The sequence below is a fragment of the Mycteria americana genome, chromosome 4 (genome assembly GCF_035582795.1).
Source record: "Mycteria americana isolate JAX WOST 10 ecotype Jacksonville Zoo and Gardens chromosome 4, USCA_MyAme_1.0, whole genome shotgun sequence".
Taxonomy (NCBI): Eukaryota; Metazoa; Chordata; class Aves; order Ciconiiformes; family Ciconiidae; genus Mycteria; species Mycteria americana.
Window position 1 is genome coordinate 44,898,122 of NC_134368.1, and position 27,090 is coordinate 44,925,211.

The following is a 27,090-nucleotide window of genomic DNA, read 5'->3' on the forward strand; positions in this document are numbered from 1 at the left end:
ATTATATTTAAATGTGAAGTCTTTAAAACTGTGAGGACACAAAAAGATCAGATTTATTCTAGGAAAATGTAATTTAATTGAAATCATTTTAAATTTTATGAAACATTAATCATGAGCAGAATGTCTGTATGGAACATTAATTGAGGCAGTAAGAATAAGCAGCTGCAGTTCCCTGATATGGTATCTGCAGCATTTGTATTAATTATCTCGTAACATAGACTGACTGAAGTAGAAAATTCATTATGTTTAGTTAAATAGTAAGGAAATCAGAATGCATTTATTTGTTACTTTCAAGGTATCTTCCTAAAATCATTGGCCCTAGAGGTAACAGATGGCTAATAAACTCCATAAGCTTATAAAAATAGAAATATACAGATGAAGTTTTTCGATTTACAGCCTTTTTAAAAAAAAAAAGTTCTGATTATACATATGGGACTGTAAAATGATGACTGAAATGACCGTCCTATCCTTTAGTTACAAGTTTGAAGGGCTTTTTGTCTTTCTGCCAAATTTATTGGGTTTTGCGACCACTTTTTTTTTTTCCATATGTTGTTCTTCCCATTTGTGACAGAGATGATACAGGGCTAGAAATGCTGGAATAGTAAGGCCATTTGCATACAATTTTAGTTCTAGTATTCTTAGACATTTAGAGTTAGCTAAATGGGGACTAGCCCTTAGTCTGGAGCCAGGAATTTTCAGTTCAAGCAATCAGTTCCTCAGGGCTAAATTCATAAACCTATGCAGAATGGCAACCTTGCAGAGTACTGACGCTGAGTAGGTACGCTTTATATTACGTTCCAGTTTACTTTAATAGATACTGTCTTTAAAGGCAGCACTGAATTCTGATGGCAGTATTAGGGTTACCATATTTTCACACAGGGCCCTCTGGAAAAGAAATACATTTAAATGCACGTACTGGATGTGCAGTTAATCAGTGGATCTCAGATGCATAAGATTTACTGTGCAGCCATACAGTAGTACATGAATGGTAGGTAATGCATTGAAAGGGCATTGGACTATATAAGCGTCAGCTGTGGACGGCTCCAAATAATCCTTCTCACAGTTGAGTCGGAATTGCTTCTGTAGGCAGGTTTCTGGATGTCTAGCAATCCTGGACAGATGGGTGCAATCCTCAAGTCACAGCATGAGAAAATGTTCTTGTACTTTTCAGGGAAAACTGTATAGAGTTACAAGATAGTAGATAGTAGTATATTGTTGCTTTTAAAGAGGGGTGGTCTTTCATATAGTGAGGAACCTTCATGTGAATGGCCCAGTGATCTCAGGACATGAATGACTGGACACTGCCCTGAGCAAGCTGATGTAATTAGACCTGCTTTTAGCAGAGGGTAAGACTGAATGACTTCTGGAGTTCCCTTCCAACATAAATTATTCTGTGATTCTGTGATCATATGCAGTGATTCCAACACACAGAAAAAGTCGGGATGATCGGAAGTCTTGCTTTAACACACACTGATTGTTAAGTTACCCATCTCACATGGAGTAATTCCTAGTTTGCTGTAGGAGGTGGTTGGTGTGTACCTTGTCCTTCAAATTGTCCATATGCTCTCTGTGTATTTACTTCTTGGTTATTTTATTATATACATGAATTTATGAATATAGTTCTGCCTGATTGCATGAGATTGTCTGTCCTGGGGATGATTGTCTGCAGTTCTGGTTGTAGGGGGTGTGTATCCTGAAACATGCGATAGAGCTGTGTGGCAAGCACAACCACATGATGCGATACCGCATTGTGTCTTGGAAGTGTGCCTTCTGGCAGGGCAAGGTACTTCATGTCTCACTCTGAAACAAAGCCTTAATCTTTCTCCTACAACTTAATCTCCCTGGCCATATCGTCAGTAAATCATAGTTTTCAGGCTAACTGGCCATTAGCGGATTTGGGAATGGAAGTGTCATATTATGTTATGTTATATGAAGACTTTAGGCATGTTCTGGCTGCAGGGCACAGAAGACGACAGATCAATGCGTGAGTTCTACACGCAAATTACTGTTAAACTGTGTTAATAATTTCTTCAGGTTTATACAGCTTCCTTCACAATTGTCAGGCCTTCTGCTCTTAGAATTGAATATTGAACTGAGGTCTGCTGCTGAAAAAGTAGGTGAAAGTATCTCTTCCCGAAGTAAACAGAGACACAGGCGCTATCTACAGCCTTGTGGTCTTGTATATTATTACGAATGATGCTACATAGTGTGGGTTGTGTTTATCACTTTTTTTTTTTTTTCCTAAATCACTTTTTGACCCTTCACTTAACAAAAGCTACTCCTTAATACAACCGTATTTCAGTGTGCTTATTATGTCTATATGGTAATGATTTGCACTTGTTAAACTACAGATAATTTTATATCTATGTCTCTGTGTGTTTATATAAAAGTTATACACTGCTAAAATAACTTATTTCCTGTTATGCCAGAAAGCTAAGACTGGTTTAAATATGTTAGGGAATCCAGTCCGCTGTGCTAGTCCCAAAATATGTTCTGCATGTCTTTATAGCTTTCAGTAGCACTATTTTTACTTCTTCATCAATTAGCTTGAGTTGAAAGGCACTGAAAGAACACATACTGATTAGCATTTTCAAATATTCTACTTCCAATCAGTAAATTATATTCAAATGCCAACACAAATTGTAACATTTACTGTATGTGAAAACAAATTGAACAGTTGGTTCCACCTAACATTTAAATAATATTTATTATAAAGATATTTCTGGATTGGGTACCTGTAAGTTTTCAGATCCCTTCATTTTTTGCATAGCCTTATATGTTGGTTTTAAAAGACAGTCAGTTTTTATTACTTCAAATGACAGGAGACTCCAGTAACCTTTGAGCTAGTGACTTCATTTTACCCTATACTAATTCTCTTAATGGCTACTAGAATTGGTTGTAAAAGCAGGATTGCCTTGCATTGGCATTAGACAAAAGCAGAAGTACTTCTTGGCAGGTTCCTGAGTGGATTCATGTGATTTAATATGCATTTTTTGATTACTGTCTAACCTTCTACAACCTTTACTGTCTGTCTTTCACCATTAAAGATTCATCTCCCCGTCTATCAGGTGAAATAACAGTCTGAATAGATCTGAATTACCTCATCTTGACCTATTTTAAATCAGTACAGACTAATGCATACAATAATTTCAGCACCATGTATCTTTAGAAGCTGATCACTGGGACGAAAAGTCCCTAAACATATTCTAGGACGTATCAACCCATTAATTAATATAATTTTTCATCACATGGCATAACCCTGAGCAAGCACATTTCAATGGCAAGTAGCGTTCTAGTGAATGGAGTGTTAGGCTGATCCTCTCTGTTACGGAATACAAGATTTAGTCACATAAATCTATGTGAATTAAGGTGGAGTGCTGAGGCAGGTACTGTACTGAGACGGGATACAGACCAGAAACAAAGCCAAATGTAGACATTTTCAGTAAATATACCTGAATTTTTTTGTGACTTAAAGATTTTACTTAAACATAACTCAGGGATACATTATGCAGCCCAGCTCCTCTGAAAAAAAAAATTGTGTTTGTAACTGTGATAATGTCTGAAGTTCTCTGTCCCTTAGGACTTTCTGAAAGCTACTTTTTAGACTGAAGTCTTTTACATCTGTTCTGTGTTCATCTGAAGGTTCTTGGAAAGTTGAACAAAACTTATTGATAAGTTTCTGTGTGAATGGGAACAAATTGTTTATTTTACTATTTTAAAGGTTATTTTGCTACTTCTTTCCTTTTTACATGTCAAAACAGGACTAAAAATCTGAGTGTGATAAGTGCTTTTAGAAAAAACTTTTATATAGATGAAATTATTTGACATTCAAAATCATATCTTTAACATGTGGAAGAAGTTAGAAAGGATTTTATACTTTTTTAATAACCCACATGATAAGAATCTTCAGTTTGTCTGTGTATGTATGGCTGACTCGATACATGGAGTATTAAATGAGATTCTTTCTCTAGTCTGAGGCCCTCAAGTTTACTCAGAATGTACAAATATTGCCTTAGTCATTTGGGCCACAGTATAGAAATATGACTTTATTATGAAACAAAAAGGAGGGGAAAATTCCATAGTAATATAATATTATATTAAGAAGTAATATGGAATCTGTGTACTAATTTGATACAGAAATGCTTAAAGAGCTGATAACAAATAAAGCTAATATCTAAGCACCACCATTTTTTATTCTTTGAATTACCTAACAAATTCTGTTATTTTCCATCAATTTTAATCATGTATGTTCATGGACACTGATACATGTGGCAAAAATCAATGCACTTTTTAGCATTACTTCTCCATATGCAGGATTCTTTTTTTGCTGGACTGAATGTGTGAGCAATTAGTCTATACTCATATTTTGTGTGGGCAGAAATATCTCCTGTTACCAAAAAATTGCCTGTCCATAGTGACTCAGGTACAATGAAGTTATTGCTGGCTATCCTCTAAGTATGTATTTTTTCACAAATGAATTTACTACCTAAAAAGCTATGAAAAAATGGAGGTAGGTTTCTCTAACTTTTGATCAACTCTGCTTGTTTTATGCTTCTTAAATAAGACAGTAACATGTTTATCACATGTATTCTTTTGATGATGAATTGGCTGTTAAGTAATCTGAACTTTGTATATTTTGTTTTATCGTCTTTTCTTTCTTTTGTGCTGTGCAAGTTGGATGCTTCCTACTTTTTGAAGTTTAAGCAGGGAATATTTTAAATTCCAAATAATTTTCAAATCATTTCAGACATGAATTGTATTACCTGCTGTCTGGTTCACTGAAACTGTGAGATATTTTATAGAGTAAATAATCTTACCCTAGCCTGATGCACAATGTAACACCATCGTGCTGTGATCAGTCTACTCCTGTACAAGCCCAGTTCAAGGTATTGGTGAAAGAAGGAAGAGACTGGGGTGGCAGGCTGCAGCGGGAGCAGGATCCTAGCCTGAATAGCCCATCCTGCAGTTTCTCTGGAGACATCTCTGCTACTTGCATGGAAGAGATAAGGTAGTGAACCAGAAGTAGTGCCAGTGACAGCTACTTTCCTGAAACAGTAATCTGTGTGTACCTGAGACAGGGACGGGAATGAGAGCAGAAAGCTGCTTCGTCCTGTCCCACACCTACTTCTTACAGTGGCTGCATGTTATCCAGACATTGGCCCCTTCCTTTTCCAGGACAGGAAGCATAGGAGATTGAGAGGACAAGCAGAAAGCACAGGACTTTTTTAGGAAGGGAGAGAAAAGGAAAGAAGAGTTTATCCAGAAGTCTCAAAACTTTTGTGACTCCTCCCCGTGTCTTATTTAACCTTGCTTAACATTAAAGCTGTCAGGCACGTCACCACCTCCCAAAAGTTCTTGTGCTACTTCCCAGACTTACTTTCCCACAATTTTTTTCATTTACCACCAAAAATATTTTCTTCCTGAAAAGAGATTTTTTTAAAATTGGACTTTTTGCAAGATTATAAGACTTGAGGCAATTCTGTTCAGCAGATTGATAGAGAAACATAGATAATTTTAGCCCATATTTATTATTCAATAGTCTATTTGAAGTTTGCACTACCTGTATAAGTTCTTAAGGCAAAATTTCCCCCTAGACTGTGCCTGAGTATGGTACTTGCCCTGTAAGCCAGAAATTATGCTGTTTCGATGTGCCGCTTACACTTGCTGCGGGATGGTGAGTAGTCTGATCAGATTGATCCAAATAAAAAAAAGTTAAGGTTTGAATCAACATTAAAACAAGCAATATGCATGATCTGTTAGGTTATGGTAGCCCCTATTCTTATGAACAAGTTTGAACCATAGTTGTAAAGCACAATCCTACAAAAAGCTGTGAAAGAATAACGTTGATCTTTAATTGTCCTGGAATTTGTTTTTAGCTATTCATGCATACCATACAAAAACAGTTTAATGGAAATTTGTGAAATATGGCTTCTGCAATATAACAGTAGAGTTATATTCAGTTTTGCAGTTTGCTATGTGTATATATGACAGCTGTAGAGCAGCTTCCAGATTATTTTCCCAATGTAAGAACATGCAAAAAAGCTAATACACAATTTCTGGTTTTCTGTGTTTATAACTTAACATGGAAGCAGGTTCATGCAAGGCGGATGGTTTAATGTACTGTGTTAATACTAATTAAATTTGAAATATCAATCATAGTATATTTAGAAGTACAATATTTGAAGCAGTAAATATATTAATGTTTAGTCCTAAACCTGAAAATACTTTTAGAGGTTTTCTGATTCATATAAATATATAATTTTAATGAAGAAAATATTATGTAATTTTAATGTTAAGCAGTTGACTTTCTAGATGCCACATGAATTACTACTTATATAAAATATATTGTAAGCACCATTGTGTGTGAAGAAAGAAGTGTATGTTGTTCTTCTTTTCTGTCAAGTTTTGGCACATATCTGTGTTGAGATAGGACCAAACTGGTATTTTACTACCTGATGAATACTGACATCAGATGATAGGGAATTAACCTTAAGTAGCCCCAACCAAAACCACTTAACAGGAACCATAAATTGAAAAGTACATTCTTAATTTTTTTATTATTATTATTCTGCTATTCATATGTTAGGATAGCTAGATCTTGAAAAGCATTCTGGAAAATATTAATTATACTGAAATCTGAAACTTAAATTTCTCAATGGAAAATTGCAAAATAGAGAAGGGGAAAAAAAAAAAAAGGGTGAGGGCAGGGGGTGGGAACCAGAAAAAAAAATCCAGTGTATATTACTTTCCAGCAGTCAAAATTAAATTGCATCATTAGTTGTTATTTAACCAATTCAAAATTTTAATGTATTTTAAGTATCCTGTGGAAATGAAATGATTGATAGAAAGTTTCATGGCCAGAATTCTAATTTGCTGGCTGGTTCTACAGTTTAAATCTTTTTCTGAGATGCTAGTAAATGAACTAAATGTTCTTTGATAAAAAAAGTCATACTCAAATACTGAAATATGAGATATTGTTACAAACCCATGCTTTAAATCCTTGCTAAGAACACAGTTTGTCCATGTAAATTATTAAGTGTGTGGATTAGTGTAGTTCTGCTGCATCTCTCGTGTATATTTCGCATATAGAAGACATCTACTTTTACTTGACATATTAGAAATGTCATGAATGAAAAATTCACTGTGCATTTAAATTAATAATACAGTAAATGTAATTACCTGCCATGTTTGAGAGCTGACTCCAGCACTTGAGTAGCTATGGGGTGTAAAATAGGGAAATGATAGTTTTAATCAGTTTGTTTTGCATTGCCTTGATTTTTGAAGGTGATCTATTCCCATGATAAAATTATCAAAATAATCAAAATGAATCAAAAATTATTACAATTTTCTAATTCTTTGTTTTGAGATAAAACCCATAATTTAAATTGTCAAGCAAAGTTTGGGAAAAGGGTTATAAGAGTTGAAGTTGGAAGAATGCCCCTAATGTGAGATTGGATATGGGATGTGTCTGATGCCCAAAATATGCCAGATGTACCTTCCATTTTGAAAGGAATGCAATTCACAGGAGCACAGAAAATGTCATTTTATGTCATATTGTGCATGACAGTGGGCAGTACCAGATGCTGAAACGGCAAGCTCTATTTTATTCTTATACCTAATAGCCAAAGAAGCACTACTTCCTTCTCCTAGTGCTTTGTTTTTACACCTTAGTGAGCTTAGGAGATGGTTAGCTTCAGTGTGTCTATTTGGCTGCTTCTACAGAAAGGAGGAATTCATACGTTCTCTCCATCATGCAGCTGCCATGCGCATCTTTCTGCTAATGTTATTCAAGCTAAGTTTTTATTTGTAGCTGGCACTTCCTCATGCTCTCCCTTTTTTATACACACACACACACACACACACATATATATATATGGATATATGTGTGTGTCTGTGCCTGTAAATGAGCTTACATGCTGGCTCTGAGTAGGTCACCTCAGCATCATAGGTTAACCAGAGTAGCACTGCATATAGACAAGTTAGAAGTAGATGAAAATAGCCAGGTCAGTGCACCACATTAATGTAGCTCTGTCATTTCTGGGACCTGTGGTGGTATTACACAGCATTGTGCAAGGAAGACAGAGTGGTTAGATGGCAGGTCAGGTACCCCTAATGATTGTGCTGTGCTCCATACCCTTTGGTTCAATTCTAAAAGTATTTCTCTTAAACCAAGGGAGGGTAGTTAGAGAAGGGAACAATTTTATTCTATTTCACCTGTAATGGGAGGGGAAATTAAAAAGGAGAATGGTATCCCAAGTTAATACCTGATTCTTTATGCTGACCTATCAGCTGGTGCAAGGATTGGTAAAGGAAGGTGTCGTTGTAGCAAACATAGAAATCCCACAAGTTTGAATTATGATGCATAGTCTTGGCTCAGGAGACCATTTTCATCTAGTTGTTGTGATACAACATTCTTGAGCGTACGTGCACACATATAATTAAAAAAAAAAATTTCCCCAGTTCCCTATCAAATTATCAGAAAAAATTTGTTCCATTACACAAGAGAAAAGCACAGTACAAGTTTTAGAAAAATGTCAGTTCATAATATATGCAGATGTATGTATAGATTGCACCTAAGTCTTTCCCGGAAAGAACCAAAGTCTCAAGAGAGACTTCAGCAAAGAATGAATAAACAAATGCTTAGATGCCTGCTGTTGTACAGGTATTGATAGTTGTTGACATAATGACATGTTTCGATCTTACTCTGAAATACAAATAGCTGTTCCACAGTGTTGTTCAATTTAATAAGTATGCTGAAAACTATGTCACCAATGATTATGGATTGCTACATAATAAAGGAAAAGTAAGCTGAACTGGAGATTTATTTTCAAGAGTGTCACTGTGAAGCTTTGCTAACTTAGGTATGAGCTCTTCAGATTGTAGCTTAATCAGTTACTGGTAGACCTGGAAAACGATCCTGATTTGGAAGTGGTAACTGTTGACAAGGGCAGTGAAAGGTATTTTGTTACCTAGGGAAGCGTACATCCAGTGCCTTTCCTGCTTTTGTCATCTTCCAGATCCTATTATTTCTCTTGTCTTCTCCCAGATTCTCTCAAACACACAGAATGGGAAAACAGAGTTCTGGAAAGGATATCTGCTTGCTCCAAGCACACCTTTTCTTTGTCTTCTCCAGCAGCTTAATAGTGAAGGTGAATAGGCCTCCTTACTGCACATCTCTATTATCTGCGTCTGCTGCTGGCTTCAGTACTAAGTACCAGTACTGGACAACACTTCAGCCAGTCTGCTACTAATCTGCTGCTCTTGGTGCTACAGATGCTGTCTTTGGTCTTGCGTGCTTTTTCTACCTTTGCTGTTTCTGGTCAAAGAAGCCATCCTTTCCATCACCAAGCGGCTCTGTGGTTGCCTGTTTGCAGTCAGTAATGTTGGCTTGTAAAACTACATTCAATGAAATAAGCTTTCAGGACACTCTTGAAGCACTTTCTCTGTCTACCCTATTTCCTCTTTTCACTCTTCAGCATAGGAAAGCAAGTTGGGCGTTCCTGCATTATCTGCCGAAATCACATCTCCGAGCTGTTCTGGTAGGGCTTTCGTTACTATTGCCTTAATGAACAAGAAATGAAGAACATAGAATATGACAGTCCAAAAGACTGTCATGGGTGTGTCTGCCATACAGCCTCATCTACAGTAAGATGTGAAAATATCTGTGCTAGAACTGGTTATAGTAGTTTGCATTATTTTGCAAAGGATGTTTTTAATTTCTAGATACATATAATTTCATAATTGCTTTATACATCAGGTATTTATTTCTGAGGACCTTAATAGGGTTTTGAAGGTATATCTAAGTAATGAAACTGAACTTTATGAATTAAAGAAAGCTGTGGACCATGTAAGTTTGTATTATTTTATGTGTTTTACTTTTTCTAGCATAGTTTGAAAAGTTCTATTTAGGATCCAGGAGAAAAACATTAAACAGCTCTGCATTTTGTTTTTCAGTGTGCAGTGACCTGGAATTCAGGGAGGTTGCAAACAGATTGAGAGACTGGTTTAAGGCACTTCATGAAAGTGGAATTCAGAATAAGAAGACTAGGATTGTTCAAAGGCCTGAAAGAACCAGTAAGAGATTTCTCCTTGTCTTATTTGATGTTCTCTCTGATACTTTTCTGTACTTTTGTATTTCCATTGCTAAGACTTGCCTTATTCTCATGTGCTTTAAATAGGCATGTGTATGAAACCATAACTTTGTGCTTTTCTAAAGTTAATTTCTTATTTATGGCTTAGTACTGATATAAGATGTTCACTTTAAACTTTCCATGTTAATTGGCAAGACTTTTGCTTGTAAGAATGTATGGCAGCTACCATTCATGATGCTTTCATTTGTGCATGCTAGCAAATTGTCTGTGTGATAGAGCTTGATAATTAGCTGCTGTATAAGGAGACAAACCAGAAGAAACAAGTCGGGATTTTGAGCGACTTTTCCATAGAGAAAAGTGAGTTGCTGAATGGTTAGCCCTAAGAAATAATGTACAGGAGCTGTAATTAGGTGTGACCCATCGTTGCTAGTTGATGCCACTGTAGGTGCTGGTACAGAAAAACACATTGAAAAAAAGCTTGTAAGTAAAAAGGAATTTTCAAGGATATACTTCAAACTGGAAAAGACTGAGGAGTACTAATGAAGTGGAAACAGTAGGGGGCATAATTTGTTTTTAACCCCCTCCAATATTTAAATAGGTTTTTTGTTGTGGAAAGTAGTGAAGTTTTAAAATGTAATTATCAAAGGGCTTATTTAAAATAGCAATTGAAGTGTGCAGTAATAGTTTCAAGAGTGATGTCCTACTGCGAAGGAGAGTCGAATTAGATTTCATAAGCCGTAAAACTCTACCTTTCATTAATATGAACAGCAAACTATGAATTTCTCCACAGTATGTTTCACAGAACTTGACTACCACTGGCTGCTTACCTTAGTTCCTTCACTATTAACTTTTAAAGTATTTGGGATTTTTTTTTTAGGTTTTGTTTGATTGCTATTTGTAGCATTACTTTTTTTTTCCAAGAAATCCATTTATTTCATTTAATTGGAAATGTCATTTCTTTGTGTGATTTTTCATGCTAAGGAAATACAAATAATTCTGTAAAACAATGAATTGAAGATGATTCTGTGTTAACTGGGAATACTTCTCTTAACACTGAGAAAAAATGTTTCTGAGGTAAGGTGGTAATACAGTAACGTCACTTTTTATTGATACTGAAAAAAACATATTTAAAAACATATATTTGCAATTTACATTCTCGTTGGTGCCCATAACTAGCATGTCATCTACTTTTCATCCAGAAATGAAAACAACAGAAATGCAAAGTTTGCAGCTCTTAAGTAAGCATTTATTGTATAGTAATGAATAAAATGTATCTAATAATATAGCTAGTGTTAGCACATCGCTCAGTTAAAGGCCAGCTGAAACATTGTGTAGAGTCCTGTTTCTTGCTGAATACTCACTTTGTTGAGGGTAACACACTGAATAGGTAAGGTCAAAAATGCAGCACAGCTGTTTAGAAGCCTGATAATACAGTAAAAGTTCAAAAAGAAATTTGGGCAATGATAAAAGAAGCAACTCTACAGCTATTAAGTACTATGGCATACATAAATAAAAAGTCAGTGTTTCAAGTAATTGGGATCTATGTAATACAGGAATGTAAAGTTCATAATTAATACTTTGAATACATTAGGATGTAGTGCAAGCACAAAGTTCTTAAGAGTGTGAGATTTTTCCCTTAGACATTTTCCTTGGTCTTTTTTCCTTAAGCACACAGGTGACATTCATAAGACCTAGTATCTCTACTTGAGACAGGTATTTGTATTATGATGTGTACGTGGAAATATTATACTCACATTTATTTTATCACTTGTCTGTTTGCTTGCAAATTTTTACTTTATAATAGCAATCAAAGACTGTATTTAGACTTAAGATCTAAGATTTTAATATGTGTGAGTAAAAATGCAAGAGTCTTGTGGATTTTTGGACCTTGTCAATTTTTGGACCTAGACATATGTTATGTGATCCCAACTAGTTGGTTTGTTTTCAGACTTTGATGGTCACTTACTATAACATTAGCAACACTCGTAAGATTGAGTGGTGTCTACCTAATGTTGATTTTACATCTAGTGCGTCCTAAATGTTCATGTTTTGGCACTTCATGAACAATGCAGAAGATAATAACCATCTGCTTAGACTATGTGTAGACCAAAGCAGTTTTGAGATATGTGGGTATTTTTAGAACAGATTGTTCAATTGCATGAACCACTTTGGCCTGTGAGGTCTGTGAGCGTGAGTAGCTCTTCTGCAGAAAATGGTATGGTCCCATTCTGATTAACTTCCTCCAAAGTTTTAGGGTCTGTGGGATCTTTCCCACCTAACCTGAGCTAGTAAAGAAATCTTTCTAAGGCAAGTAGAGAGATGTATTTGCCTTTAAAAGCCTTCAGATGAGGATGTTCTCTACAAATACAATTGTTCCAATGGAGGGGAAAAAAACGGGTTTCTGGCCCAGTTTTCAGAATTTCCTTTTGGAAGCCTTCAAAGTCATGAATTTCTCTCCTTTGACAGTATAAAGAATTCACACATACCTTAGGAGGTATCTGAAATTTTAGGCACAAGTTAGACTGGATCCTATCTTACCATTTTTTTGAGAGACAGAATCAAGTGTTGATTTGGATGGCTAACAATAGTCTTTTCAGGGCTCTTTTTCATCAACAGGTAAGGAAATATAATCTGTGTGGAAAACCCTGTTTTCATTGTACTACCGACTAAATTCCCTGTGAACATGGTGCTGTCAGAAATGTTTGACTTATACTTGTAACATCGTACCAGAAATTAATCCTAAACAGGTAGAATGTTATACAAAATATTATTTGATTACTATGCTGTTTTAAATTAGATTTTCTGTTCCCAAGAGTTATATCTCATCAACCTTAAAATAGAGGTAGTGTTACAAGAATGTTGAAAAGTTTGCTATTTGTTATAGGAATGCTAGGATGTAAACATAGAAGTTTAATGATAGGCTTTGGCATGTTTATTTTGTTTTTACTAAACCATAGCAAATCAAATTGTAGAAAATGATTACGTGAGACATTCAGTTTGTCCTATCTTTTCTTCTTTTCTTTTTCTCTTTAAAAAAGAGTTTTTCAACAAAACCCACAGTGTTTCACAAAAACATTTGAACAATAACTGTTTAGAGTCTAGTGTTTTAGTACTAGTGTTTAGTGGTCAGTTACTCAAATTGCATATATCTAATTGTGAAAAAAAAATGCTTTCAAATATAAAAGATCCTATTTGCGCAATCTTTATTCAATATTATAAATAGACAATATTTATTTGATTGAATTATTTTGACAGGCTACTGCAGAAAGGCAGTCCATCTATAGACAGAAAGTGATCGAATGAATATATGATTAGTAGTAGTTTTCTTTCATTTGGGGATTTGGGGCTGCAAAAATTGTTTAAAAACTGGTTTCATTAATGCAACTATGTGGTTTTTCTGGTATGTACATTTCTGAACTTCAAAATTTCTTATTTGAGTCAGCAAAAGATACTGCATCTTATGAGAAATTAACATGTCTGTAGTTTAGAAGAAAATATTAGGTCACTATGTGCCTGTAAATATGCAAAGAAGGAAAAATAACAATAACCATTCAACATGGTAATGTCCTTTCTAATACCATTAAGAAATTCTTAAAATTGTTCTTCAAGAGCTAAGCTCTCAAGTAGTATCCTTAATGAAATCCCTCAAAGTCAGTCTCCAAAGTCATTGTAGGTCCAAGACATCAGGCGCATTAGTTTTTCAGTATACCAGAGAGTCCAGCCCCTGTTTTGGAGACGTCCAAGAGCTACACCAAGAAATAAATCTTGCAAAGAACTTCTTAATCATGTATAATGACCTTATACTTAGCACGAGACTTAGTGATCTGTACAGAACAACAGTTACAACAAAAAGCCACCTGAATATAACTTCCCCTTTCAGAGTCGTAATTATTCTAGCAGATCCCTGGAGCTGTTCATTACCCTTGGGGAGTTAAAAATCTGTTTTGGCACCCTTTCCCCCAGGCTGTCCTTTATTCATGTCATAGAGTTCCTTCCTCACTGAAAAGCCATTCTGCATTTAAAAAAGCAATTTGTGACATCCTTTCTGGTTGTCTATTTGCATTTAAGATTTTTCATATTTCAGTCTCTCTGGTGGCACTTGGGACAGGATTTATTGAAAGGCTTGGGCACAGTCCTTCTGACCAAGGTAGATATGGTACAAGTTTATAGTGCCTTGCTGGTGCTTTTCAGAGTTGTTCCAGCTATTAAATAGTCCACATTGATCCGTACAATCATTAAGATTATTTCTAAACAAACCAAGCAATAGTGTTTAAGTTGTTCTGCTAGAGCCATCAATATGCTGATAACAAGTTAAAAATGCAAGGTGCTTACATTGTTGAGTTTTTACAGGAGTTACATGGTTTTAACTGACACTTACTTTTTTCCATATCTGAATCTTACTAGTAATGCAGACTAGAATATTGCAAATAATTAATAAGGTTTTATTTCCAAAATCCCTTTTGTGTCCAGATGTATTCAGATTGAATATATCTAGAAGTATCCTTACTATAAATGCTATATAAACACTTAAATCTTGTCCTCAGGCCATTTATGATCTAAGTAGATGACACAAAAGGGAAAAGGATACTGTACCCCCATACTACAATAATACCCCCATTATTATTCTCTTGTGGAGGGGGAAATAAGGAGTTGAAAAATTAAGTGAGATTTTACGTACCTGTTTAAAGTCTTTTAAAATATTTGTTCTATTTCTGTATTAATTTTGTGTGATAAAACTCTAGGGAATTAATGCATCAAATGCAAAGCACAAAAAATACTGTAGTCCCACAAATATTACTGCTAACAGGCGGTCTATTTCTAAGGAATACTTGTGTGCCTTGTCATCTTAGAAGATGAAACACCAGAGGCTAAAGGTAATAGAGAATCTTCTTATGGCTTGGAAATAATATGATTATTAGGAGTCTAATACACTAATAATTTTGAAAATAACAGAAAAATACAAGAAGTCTGAAAGAAAATTACTTGTAATTGGCTTGTCTAGAACTAGCATGGTGAGATATTACACTAAAATTGCCAAATACCCTTACAAACTTGCAGCGGGAAAAGACTAATTTTGTATAGAAAAGTGCAAATAAAATTAACAATTTCAGATCTTTGCTTGGAGGTTTTTACTTCATTCGGACTATCCTAAGTTCCTTATCAATGAAGAGACACAGCTGACATTATGCAGAGATAAATTAAATTTCCCCGATCTTCATTACTGAAGCATATTTGGAAACCTGATGTACAGACAGAACTCATAAGCAGAACAGTAAGTTCTTGCTTACTCCTGTCAATACTCTCCCATACAGTCATTATATAGTTATAAGACATAAAAAGAATTGCGGTTTTAAACATCATTTTTGATGTCTTGAAAATGCTGAGTGCCTGAGAATTTGGCAACTTCCTGAGATTGTCTCAGAAAATGTCCTGTAAGCTGTACTGCAAAGTTGTACAGGCTGGCAACCTGAACCATAGTTCTAGTTTGCTAGAAAGAAAAGGTTATTCTAATGGCTTTCTGCATGTGTCAGGTTAGTGTAAGCTCAGGCATCCTTAAAGCAAGAGTCTAGAAGAAGAAATCCAGCCTAGAAGTAATTCTGAGCAGGAATTTTAAATTAATCCATCTTTACTTAAAATTAAGACTTTGAATGAACTAAATCAGTATTGTTGACTGAAGTTTGTTTTGACTCAATCTTTTGTAAAGAATTATCCTTATACACAATGAAACATATATAGATGTTTGTTGTAGCATTTTATTTTATTTCTCCCTCCTCAGGTGTCTTCTGCTTTTCCTTAACAGTCACTCCTATTAATAAAATGGTCAGTCTGGTGTCGCACAGAATACATTTCATCTGAACTGTCAATCTATTAGCAAACTGGTAGCCTCCAGCAATAGGATTCATCTTGATTTTTTTTTTCCCTCACCTCCATATAAAATTCTCTAAAACACTTTCTGAAAAAGGAGAGACTTCAGGATGCAAACTTTCACAGGTGTTTAAGGGATATTGCAGCTGTGCTTTATTTCTCTCCCTTGTACCTTTTGTTGTAAAATGAGAGTCAGTTATCCTAGGTTTATTGTAAGACCTTTGGTACCTTCCCCATGTCTTGCCCCAACCCAACTCCTATCTGTGTAATCATAGCGAGCAGGAATATATTACAACTTTAGACAGGTGACAGAGAATGTTATGCCTAATGCTGTCTCCTTCTTGGGCTAGTATGGAGCCAGATGAGTCTCACCTAGATCAACACTTTTGTGAATAGCAAATACGACAGAAAACATTCACGTCTGCTTAGTCCTCTCTTTAGTTGAGTCCTTCCTGCTCAGGTCTGTCCTGGTCGTACTACATTAGGAAGGAAAACTTGTTCCCAGCTTGTTCACAGTAGGCCTCAGCTGTGAGATGCTGTTAACTGAGGATTTTCTGCTAGCCAAAATATTAGACAAATCCATCACAAGTGAAAACCTTCTTGCTATGCAGCTTGCATGCTGAACAAGTAAAAGCCATGGTCTAGATGGCCATAAGGACTCTCACAGAGTGTATGTGTGTTTATTCACATGTGTGATTTGTCAGTGTCTTTTATTGTCCTGGACAGTGTACTGGTATTGGAAAGAATCATGCAGTTTACTTGTCTTGGCATATTAGATAAACAATTTTTATATAATGCAATATGTGAGCCATATCTATGTATGCTGTTTTGATTTCCGCATAATGTCAAAAGCTATCTTCCTCAATGTACACAAGGATTTATTACTTATGAGCTTAATAAGCAGGCAAACAATAGTGTTACCTTGAAAAGCAGATTATATTTACTAAGAGTTGAAATTCTCTGCTGAGAAATAATCAGAAACACAGGAGCATTTCTGTTGGTTCCTTTTGAGGAAATGTTTTGAATGCTAGTGTGTAAGCCATGGAGGAGGGGTATATTTCTCAATAATATTTCCCTTGAGATCATTTTGGCTGAGGAAAAGAGGTTAAGCTGGTACTTCACATTTTTCTAGACAATGTTCAGAAATAGCTATATAAAAGTTCATTTCATTATGGTATATGGAAATAGATTTCAAATAAGTGGTGAAAATGAGAGAAAGATAAAATCTTCTTTTGTAATTTAGACATCTGAGCAGCAATTTTTACTCTCCTCAGTATAATGTCCTGGTACTTAATCATCAAGAATAAATTACTATCCTTCAACTATGCTAATTTTCCCCCTTTAGTTTCTGCTTTTTGTTTTGTGTCTCAACTCTGAAAAATGTGTAAGAACAGCATTCCTATTGGTGCTCAAAGTGATAATATATGTAGTCTGTGATTTGGGCAATTAATTTCCTAATTCTAGGTCACCTGGTGATTTTGTGACTCTTAGTTCTGTATCACCTGGCCTCCTCATGTGTCAAACCCTGTTAGCAGATGTTAGACTCTAGGTATGTACCTAAGTGCTTTCCTGACTCTCGAGTATATCCCCTTCAAGAGTGACACCTTGTCCCGGTTTCAGGTGGGATAGAGTTAATTTTCTTCCTAGTAGCTGGTATAGTGCTGTGTTTTGGATTTAGCATGAGAATAATGTTGATAACACACTGCTGTTTGAGTTGTTGCTAAGCAGTGCTATACTAAGTCAAGGGCTTTTCAGCTCCCCATGCTCTGCCAGGTGCACAAGAAGCTGGGAGGGGCACAGCCAGGACAGCTGACCCCAACTGGCCCAAGGGCTATTCCATACCATATGCTGTCATGCTCAGTATGGAAACTGGGGGGAGTTGGCTGGGGAGCAACGATCACTGCTTGGGGCCGGGCTGGGCATCGGTCAGTGGGTGGTGAGCAATTGCATTGTGCATCACTTGTTTTGTATATTCTTTTATTATTTTTAATTATTATTATTTTCCTTTGCTGTCCTATTAAACTGTCTTTATCTCAACCCATGGGGGTTTTTTTGTTGTGTTCTTTTTTTTTTTTTTTTTTTTTTTCTTTCTTCCGATCCTCTCCCCCATCCCACCAGTGGGGATGCAGGGAGGGTCAGTGAGCAGCTGTGTGGTGCTTAGTTGCTGGCTGGAGTTAAACCATGACAGTCCATTTTGGTGCCCAATGTGGGGCATGAAGGGTTGAGATAACAACAGATCTGACCAGAGCGTGTTAAAACAAATTTGTTATGAGCATTCATTATATTAGTTTAGTAGTTGCTGGTCACAATGTTGATTTATTTGCTGTCAAAGTTGTTGGGCTTGTTCTCAGAGTTGTGTTATAACACCTTACTTGCTGTATATATGTTTATCAGTATTTGTGTGCTGTTTATCACTTCTGGGAGGTGGATTAAGGTTATCATTTTGCTGTACTGTGTAACACTGGCTTATGGTATGATAAAATTATCGGTCATGAGATCAATCTGGTATTTGTACTCAGCATTGCCATCACCTCTGTACTTCAGGAGCCATCTATCAGAAATTATTAATAATTACACTTTTTACTTTTTGTCCTTGGAGAGCCAGTCTATGGGGGAGACACTTTCCTCCATCTTCCCCTTCCTCTCCAGGCTAATTACAGTAGCTCTTGAGAATTTTGAATATCCTTGGGATGTTCAAACCAGCATGTTCCTATTGCTATGTCTCCTGAATGTGTGTCAGGTCTTGCTTAGGGTTAAACAACTATTTAAGAACACTGCAGCCACTCCAAACTCCGCAACAGGCACTGCAGCTACTCAAATCACAGCGACAGGCACTGTGGCTACTCCAACCCCACCGACAGGCACTGCAGCTGAACCAGAGAACCAACCCATTCCGGTATCAGTCACCCCATACACAAGAAGAAATCTTGGAAGCGAAAGTCAGCTCGTTTAGTAAGGGATTGTTGCGTTAAGAGTTACTGTCACGTTACAAATAGGAGTCTGAGGTGGGAACCTGAGGTGGGAGGAGGCTGGGGTGGGAACCCTCCTGTTGAGTCACGAGGTTGAGACAGGACCCCCTTGCTTTCTAAACTCCTTCTCAGAGAGGAGTCTACGTGCGGCTAGGTCCAGTCTTAGTCTCAGACTTGGTCAACGGTTTATTTTCTAAGGACTGTGTGTATAGCCACTTATCAGAACCAGAGCCCACTCGGGGCTTTCGCTAAGGCAACAGCGTTAATTTACAACGTTATAAGTCTGGTTGCGTCCAGCGTACTGAACTTCACGATTACGGATTCACGAATAATGCGCTTACACCCCCAGTCTAGTCGTGTTGCGTGAACTATCACAGCCACACTTAAAGAGTCTGGTTGTGTTCAATGAGAACTACCATGGCTAGATCAATGAAGAATGCAGTTTATTAGAGCAACAGACACACAGATTCTTTGGATTACCGGTGATAAATTCACTGTCTGCAAAGCACACGCAGATACCAAGAATATGAGTAACGCTGCCGGCTACAAACGCGTTGAAAGATGATAAAGCAACTCTATAGAGATTTCTAAGTTTCCTGGGGAGGCACTTGGTATAACCAAGTGTTCGACTCTTACCCAAAGGTGTCCCGTTGCGGGGGAAGAGAGGCTCAGCCCGTCAACCGATCCCAAATGTCAGAGTGGTACACGATGGGGTCTTCCCTAATATTCTCTTTCTCTTAAGCCATTTTATACTGTCTTTCACCTTTCAGGTGGAGCTTGAGTGACTCTAGTCATACATACCTTTGCTTAGGATTGGTGTAAAGTTTTCTCGCTTCGCTTTTAAAGGTATAAGATAGCAAAATTCAGTGCGCAAGCTCAGTGAGGGGTGGTCACACCTTGGAGGCGGGTAGCTTTTGCGATGAAGGTGTGTTTTGGTATTATAATGATGTTATAATGAGCAAAGTTCACCAAAAGGACAGCATTTTGTCAAAAATGTGGCAGGCTGTTGGCCCAGGGTAGTAAATATGCAGCTCATCAGTTCCATGACACCTTTAAGTTCCCATATAATCACGGAGCCTGGCTGCGGCATCTCCACACCGCTGCACCCTCCGGGCAGCGCCTCTTAGAGTCAGCACACCAAGTTCCCCTGGCGTTACCAACATCTAAGGTTGCAGGCCTAGGGAACTCCCATAGAATGGATTCCTTGCATGTCAGCCACATTCCACCTGGGAAGCTTCTTCAATGCTGTGCCTTACCTATAAGTTCTAATTTCTAAGTCACCTCAGCAGTTATCCCACAGGGATGAAGAAGCTTCTCCTAAAGGGAGCAGGAGGAAGAAGCATACTGCCCCACCAGCGAGGAGGCAGACTACTCTAAAACAGGGTCATCACGAGAACAGGAGGAGGAAGAGGAAGAACGTCCCGCTTCCCCCCTGAGGAAGAACTCAGCAGGAGGGTTCCTCCTCTTCCTCGGAGGGAGAGGAAGAACTCATAAACAAGACAGAAACCACCGGATCCCTATCCTGAGTGAGCTGTGAGATATGTGAAAGGATTTCAGCCATCGCCCAGGCAAGCACCTTGCCACCTGGCCGCTCTGGTGCTGGGATAATGGGGCCAGTAGCCTGGAATTAGAGGGTAAGGAAGCCAAGCAGATGGGACCCCTTTCTAGGGAAGGGGGCATTGACAAAGCGATTGGAAAAGGGGCACAAGTCCTCAGCCTCTGGAGGCAACTCCTGTCAGCTATGAAGGAAAGGTATTCCCTCAAGGAAGATGTTATATGTCACCCAGGCAAGTGGACCACCATGGAGAGAGGTATCCAGTCCCTGAGGGAATTAGCCGTGCTGGAGGTGATATATGGTGACCTGAACAACAAGCAGTTATCCAAAGATCCAGACGAAGTCCACGCAACCCATGTGGCAGAAGTTTGTACAGAGTGCACCATCGTCGTATGCCAACTCATTGGCAATAATGACCTGGAAAGATGGAGAGGGACAAACGGTGGAGGAATTGGCTGGCCAACTCCGGAAATAAGAAGAAAGTCTCTCTTCCTTCCTATGGGCCTGCGTCTCAGCTGTAGAGAAACTGCCAGACATGCTAGCCGAGAAACTGTCCTGGGAGTTCCAATGATTCAAAGATGATATGTCCTACTCCCCACCTGTATGAACAGGTATCTTGGCTATTAGGAGTAAGTGTTCCTCTGCTCAAGAGAGAGGCTACAGGGGGTGTACACCACGGGCCACCCTATGGTTTTACCTGCATGACCACGGAGAGGACATGAGGAAGTGGGATGGAAAACCTACCTCAACCCTAGAGGCACGGGTACGTGAGTTGCAAGGAAAAACAATCACACAAGGGGGTTCTTCCAGGAAGATTGCTGCTCCAGTTTCCAGTGAGCAGTTCCCCAGACAGAGTAAAGGGGCTGATCTTACTCCTGATTTTAATGAAGGAACTCCTGACTCATACGTACAAGAAGTGGGTAATGAATCCTATGACCAGGACTAGAGGGGCCCTGCCTCCAGCCAGGTGGAGGAAAGGGACAACCGGGTTTACTGGACTGTGTGGATTCGATGGCCTGGCACATCAGACCCACAGGAGGATAAGGCTCTAGCAGACACCGGTGCACAGTGTACCCTGATGCCATCAGGCTATACAGGGGCAGAACCCATCTGTATTTCTGGAGTGGCAGGGGGATCCCAACAGCTGACTGTATTGGAGGCTGAAGTGAGCCTAACTGGGAATGAGTGGCAAAAGCACCCCATGGTGACTGGCCCAGAGGCTCCGTGCATCCTTGGCATAGACTGCCTCAGGAGAGGGTATGTCAAGGACCCAAAAGGGTACCGGTGGGCTTTTGGTATAGCTGCCTTGGAGACAGAGGAAATTAAACAGCTGTCCACCTTGCCTGGTCTCTCAGAGGACCCTTCTATTGTGGGGCTGCTGAGGGTCGAAGAACAACAGGTGCCAATTGCTACCACAACGGTGCACCGGAGGCAATATCACACCAACTGAGACTCCCCAATTCCCATCCATGAGCTGATTCGTCGACTGGAGAGCCAAGGAGTGATCAGCAAGACTCACTCACCCTTTAACAGTCCCATATAGCCAGTGTGAAAGTCTAATGGAGAGTGCAGACTAACAGTAGACTAGTGTGGCCCGAACAAAGTCACGCCGCTGCTGAGTGCTGCCGTGCCGGACATGCTGGAACTTCAATACGAACTGGAGTCAAAGGCAGCCAAGTGGTGTGCTACAATTGATATCGCTAATGCGTTCTTCTCAATCCCTTTGGCAGCAGAGTGCAGGCCACAGTTTGCTTTCACTTGGAGGGGCATTCAGTACACTTGGAATCGACTGCCCCAGGGGTGGAAACACAGCCCTACCATTTGCCATGGACTGATTCAGACTGCACTGGAACAGGGTGAAGCTCCAGAACATCTGCAATATATTGATGACATCATCGTGTGGGGCAATACAGCAGAGGAAGTTTTTGAGAAAGGGAAGAAAATAGTCCAGAGCCTCCTGAAAGCCGGTTCTGCCATAAAACAAAGTAAGGTCAAGGGACCTGCACAGGAGATCCAGATTTTAGGAATAAAATGGCAAGATGGATATCATCAGATCCCAATGGATGTGATCAACAAAATAACAGCCATGTCCCCACCAACTAGCAAAAAAGAAACACAAGCTTTCTTAGGCGTTGTGGGTTTTTGGAGAATGCATATTCCAAATTACAGTCTGAGCATAAGCCCTCTCTATCAAGTGACCCAGAAGAAGAAGAATAATTTCAAATGGGGCCCTGAGCAATGACAACCCTTTGAACAAATTAAACAGGAGATAGTTCGTGCAGTAGCCCTTGAGCCAGTCCAGGCAGGGCAAGATGTAACGAATGTGCTCTACACTGCAGTCGCGGAGAACGGCCCTACCTGGAGCCTCCGGCAGAAAGCACCAGGGGAGACTCGAGGTCGATCCCTAGGGTTTTGGAGTCGGGGATACAGAGGATCCAAGGCCCGCTATACTCCAACTGAGAAAGAGATATTGGCAGCATATGAAGGGGTTCGAGCTGCTTCAGAAGTGGTTGGTACTGAAGCACAGCTCCTCCTGGCACCCCGACTGCTGGTGCTGGGCTGAATGTTCAAAGGGAGGGTCCCCTCTACACATCACTAATGAGTAAGTGGGTTCCTCGAATAGGAAACCCCAATCCTCCAGGAATCTGGGAAGTTATCATGGACTGGCCAGAAGGCAAAGATTTCAGAATATCACCAGAGGAGGAGGTGACGCGTGTTGAAGAGGCCCCACTGTATAATAAACTGCCAGAAAATGAGAAGCAATATGCACTGTTCACTGATGGGTCCTGTCATATTGTAGAAAAGCATCAGAGGTGGAACGCTTCTGTATGGAGTCCTATAGGACAAGTTGCAGAAACTGCTGAAGGAGACGGTGAATCGAGCCAATTTGCAGAAGTAAAGGCCATCCAGTTGGCTTTAGACATTGCTGAACGAGAAAAGTGGCCAGTGCTCTATCTCTATACTGACTCACGGATGGTGGCAAATGCCCTGTGGGGGTGGTTACAGCAATGGAAGCAGAACAATTGGCAGCGCAGAGGCAAACCCATCTGGGCTGCAGCATTGTGGCAAGATACTGCTGCCCGGGTAGAGAACCTGGTTGTAATAGTGCGTCACTTAGATGCTCACGTACCCAAGAGCTGGGCCACTGAAGAACATCAAAACATCCAGCAGGTGGATCAGGCTGCTAAGATTGAAGTGGCTCAGCTGGATCTGGACTGGCAACATAAGGGTGAATTATTTATAGCTTGGTGGGCCCATGACACCTCAGGCCATCAAGGAAGAGATGCAACATATAGATGGGCTCGTGATCGAGGGGTGGACTTGACCATGGACACTATTGCACAGGTTATCCATGAATGTGAGGCATGTGCTGCAATGAAACAAGCCAAACGGTTAAAGCCTCTGTGGTATGGAGGGAGATAGCTGATGTATAAATATGGGGAGCCTGGCAGATCGATTATATCACATTCCCACAAACCCGCCAAGGCAAGCGCCATGTGCTTACAAGGGTGGCAGCAACCACTGGATGGCTGGAAACATATCCTGTGCCCCATGCCACCGCCCGGAACACTATCCTGGGCCTTGAAAAGCAAGTCCTATGGTGATGTGGCACCCCAGAAAGAATTGAGTCAGACAACGGGACTCATTTCCGAAACAACCTCATAGACACCTGGGCCAAAGACCACGGCATTGAGTGGGTATATCACATCCCCTGTCATGCACCAGCCTCCGGGAAAATCGAATGATGCAATGGACTGTTAAAGGCTACACTGCGAGCAATGGGTACTGGGACATTCAAACATTGGGATACACATTTAGAAAAGGCCACCTGGTTAGTCAACACTTAGGGGATCTGTCAATCGAGCTGGCTCTGCCTAATCAAAACTTTTACGTACTGTGAAGGGGGATAAAGTCCCTGTAGTGCACATAAAAAACATGCTAGGGAAGACACAGTCTGGGTTACTCCTGCCTCAGGCAAAGGCAAGCCCATCCGTGGGATTGCTTTTGCTCAAGGACCTGGATGCACTTGGTGGGTGATGTGAAAGGATGGGGAATTCCACTGTGTACCTCAAGGGGATTTGATTTTGGGTGAGAACAGCCAATGAATGAATGGTATGATGTTAATTGCTATATAATACCGTATATCATCACTTTTGTGGTTGCTATATGCCATATCAACAGTATTACAATAAGAATCACCCAGATTAATGAAGAATGAACTTTGATGAAACCAAGCAAAGTGCAGCAGTGATGGAACCAGAACTGGCTTCAGCATGCAACAATCCAACACCACACACCATCTCTCCTGCCCTGAAGGACTGTTAGGACAGATGGAGCCCAAAGTCATGGACTAAATGAACTCAATGGACATTTAAGAGGGATGGCCCATGGACTAAGGGAATGATAACTGTGTGTATATATCAAAAGACAGGGAAAGTGGTGGTGATTAATTGGAATGTATTGGAAAGTGTAGGACCTGGGCATGATGGTATAGATGGTATAGAATAAGGCGTGGATACTGTCCTGGTTTCAGCTGGGATAGAGTTAATTTTCTTCCTAGTAGCTGCTATAGTGCTGTGTTTTGGATTTAGGATGAGAATAATGCTGATAACACACTGATGTTGGAGTTGTTGCTCAGCAGTGCTTACACCAGTCAAGGACTTTTCGGCTTCCCATGCTCTGCCAGGTGCACAAGAAGCTGGGAGGGGGCACAGCCAGGACAGCTGACCCCAACTGGCCAAAGGGCTATTCCATACCATATGGTGTCATGCTCAGTATAGAAACTGGGGGGAGTTGCCTGGGAGGCAGCGATCGCTGCTTGGGGACTGGCTGGGCATCAGTCAGCGGGTGGTGAGGAATTGCATTGTGCATCACTTGTTTTGTATGTTCTTTTATTATTATTGTTGTTGTTGTTGTTATTGTAGTTATTGTTATTATTATTATTCGTTTCCTCTGCTGTCCTATTAAACTGTCTTTATCTCAACACGTGGGTTTGGTTGCTTTTTCTTTTTCTTTTTTCTGATTCTCTTCCCCATCCCACCGGGGCGGGGGGCAGGGGGGTGAACAAGCGGCTTTGTGGTGCTTAGTTGCTGTCTGGGGTTAAACCACAACACACCTGTATTATTTTATCAATATTATAGTAGAGGAAGAAAGTCATTGCAGAGAGAAAGCGCTTCTGATAATCTTACATTTGGACAGTTCCTTAAGGGTTCTTTAAAATTGAACCAAGAATTTTACTTTACCACAGTAATCTCTTAAGGGTTTATAATGTGAACATGGAACTGAGGTGATGATCTTTATGTGGTGTAGCAGTTCTGGAGGAGGTGGAGTGCTCCATTTTAGATCAAATAAAGCTGCTTCTGTCTCTTTCAACATGTGCCTGGCTTGCCTCTGAAACACTTTAGCCATTTTTATTTATTTCTCCTAAACTAATATTTGACCTAGGTTTCAGACATTTCTACACTATACTGCAGTGACTGATGGTCGTGAAAGAGTTTGGCTTGGTGAAACAAACCAAATGAAAACTAAGAAAAGTAATTTTCTCTATATAAAACACTAAAATTGTAAATACCAGAGAAGAGAAAGAACTAAAAAAGTAATAAACCCAACAACAAATATACCTGGGCTGTAAATAAAAATACAAACTACTTCAGAAGCAAATTCTGAAAAAAGAAACAAACTATTTTCAAGGTGAAGCATGATTAATTTTTGAAATTATTACATCAAACAGTTATTTTGTAGAAAGCTAGACCCCATGACCCACAGTGGTTTTTCTCCAGTATCTGATGCTATTTAATAGACAGGTTATGACAGCTTTAATATATGTAAACTTTATTTTTCAGGCTTGGAAATAACAAAGAAGTTTCTTGTATGAAATGTTATTGTTTGAAGTAGGTTTATTAATTCTGATGTGCCAGTTATAATATATACCTGTTTACTAGGAAGTGTATATTATAAATATCAGGCTTTGAACTCTAAATTTAAATATTAAACTATAGTTATGTTGAACTTTAACTGGATTTATATTTTATATTATATTTATATAATATTACATTTATATAATTTATATTTTATATTAGAACATAATGACATTTTTCTGGTGCTGTCCTGTTGATATCAGTGATTTGTAATAAAATCATCTGGTTTTTAATGATATTGCTGACTTCAATGCAAACGTTTTCATTTCAAGCTTGGTCCTTCACTATGACAAATGTAATAGATAAAAATGCAGTGGGACATCACTATTAGATACACTTTTTAAAAAATCTAAAAGCTATATAGAAAGAAGTGAGAAAAAATTGAGGAATGGGAATAGAGGATGAACTCGATTCACAGGCTAATGCCAGTTAAGGGAATAAAGAAAAAAATGTGGATAAAATCTTCTTCATATATATAATATTGTTCCAACCTTAATTTAGTGATGCATAAAACCTTGGAAATGTTCAGTGGTCTTTCACTATTCTTTAGATAAATTTATTTCTTTTCAGAGTAAAATTTGAAACTGACAGAGAGAGATAAAATAAACAAGTGTTTAGGTTTTTTCCTCTTTTCCTTAGTAGAGTTTATTAAATACACAATGCTAGCTTTTAGGGTCCTAAAATACAAAGTC

The 27,090-nt window shown here is 38.8% G+C and overlaps 1 protein-coding gene across 2 annotated transcripts in view; it reads left to right on the top strand.

Moving 5' to 3' along the window:
- SPOCK3 (SPARC (osteonectin), cwcv and kazal like domains proteoglycan 3) overlaps window positions 1-27,090 on the top strand; it is a 241,694-nt gene that overhangs the window by 200,959 nt on the left and 13,645 nt on the right. For both annotated transcript variants that reach the window (XM_075500342.1, XM_075500343.1), the window contains exon 7: window positions 9,955-10,074. In XM_075500342.1, the coding sequence (XP_075356457.1) occupies window positions 9,955-10,074 (120 nt within the window). The remainder of the gene's footprint in view (window positions 1-9,954; window positions 10,075-27,090) is intronic.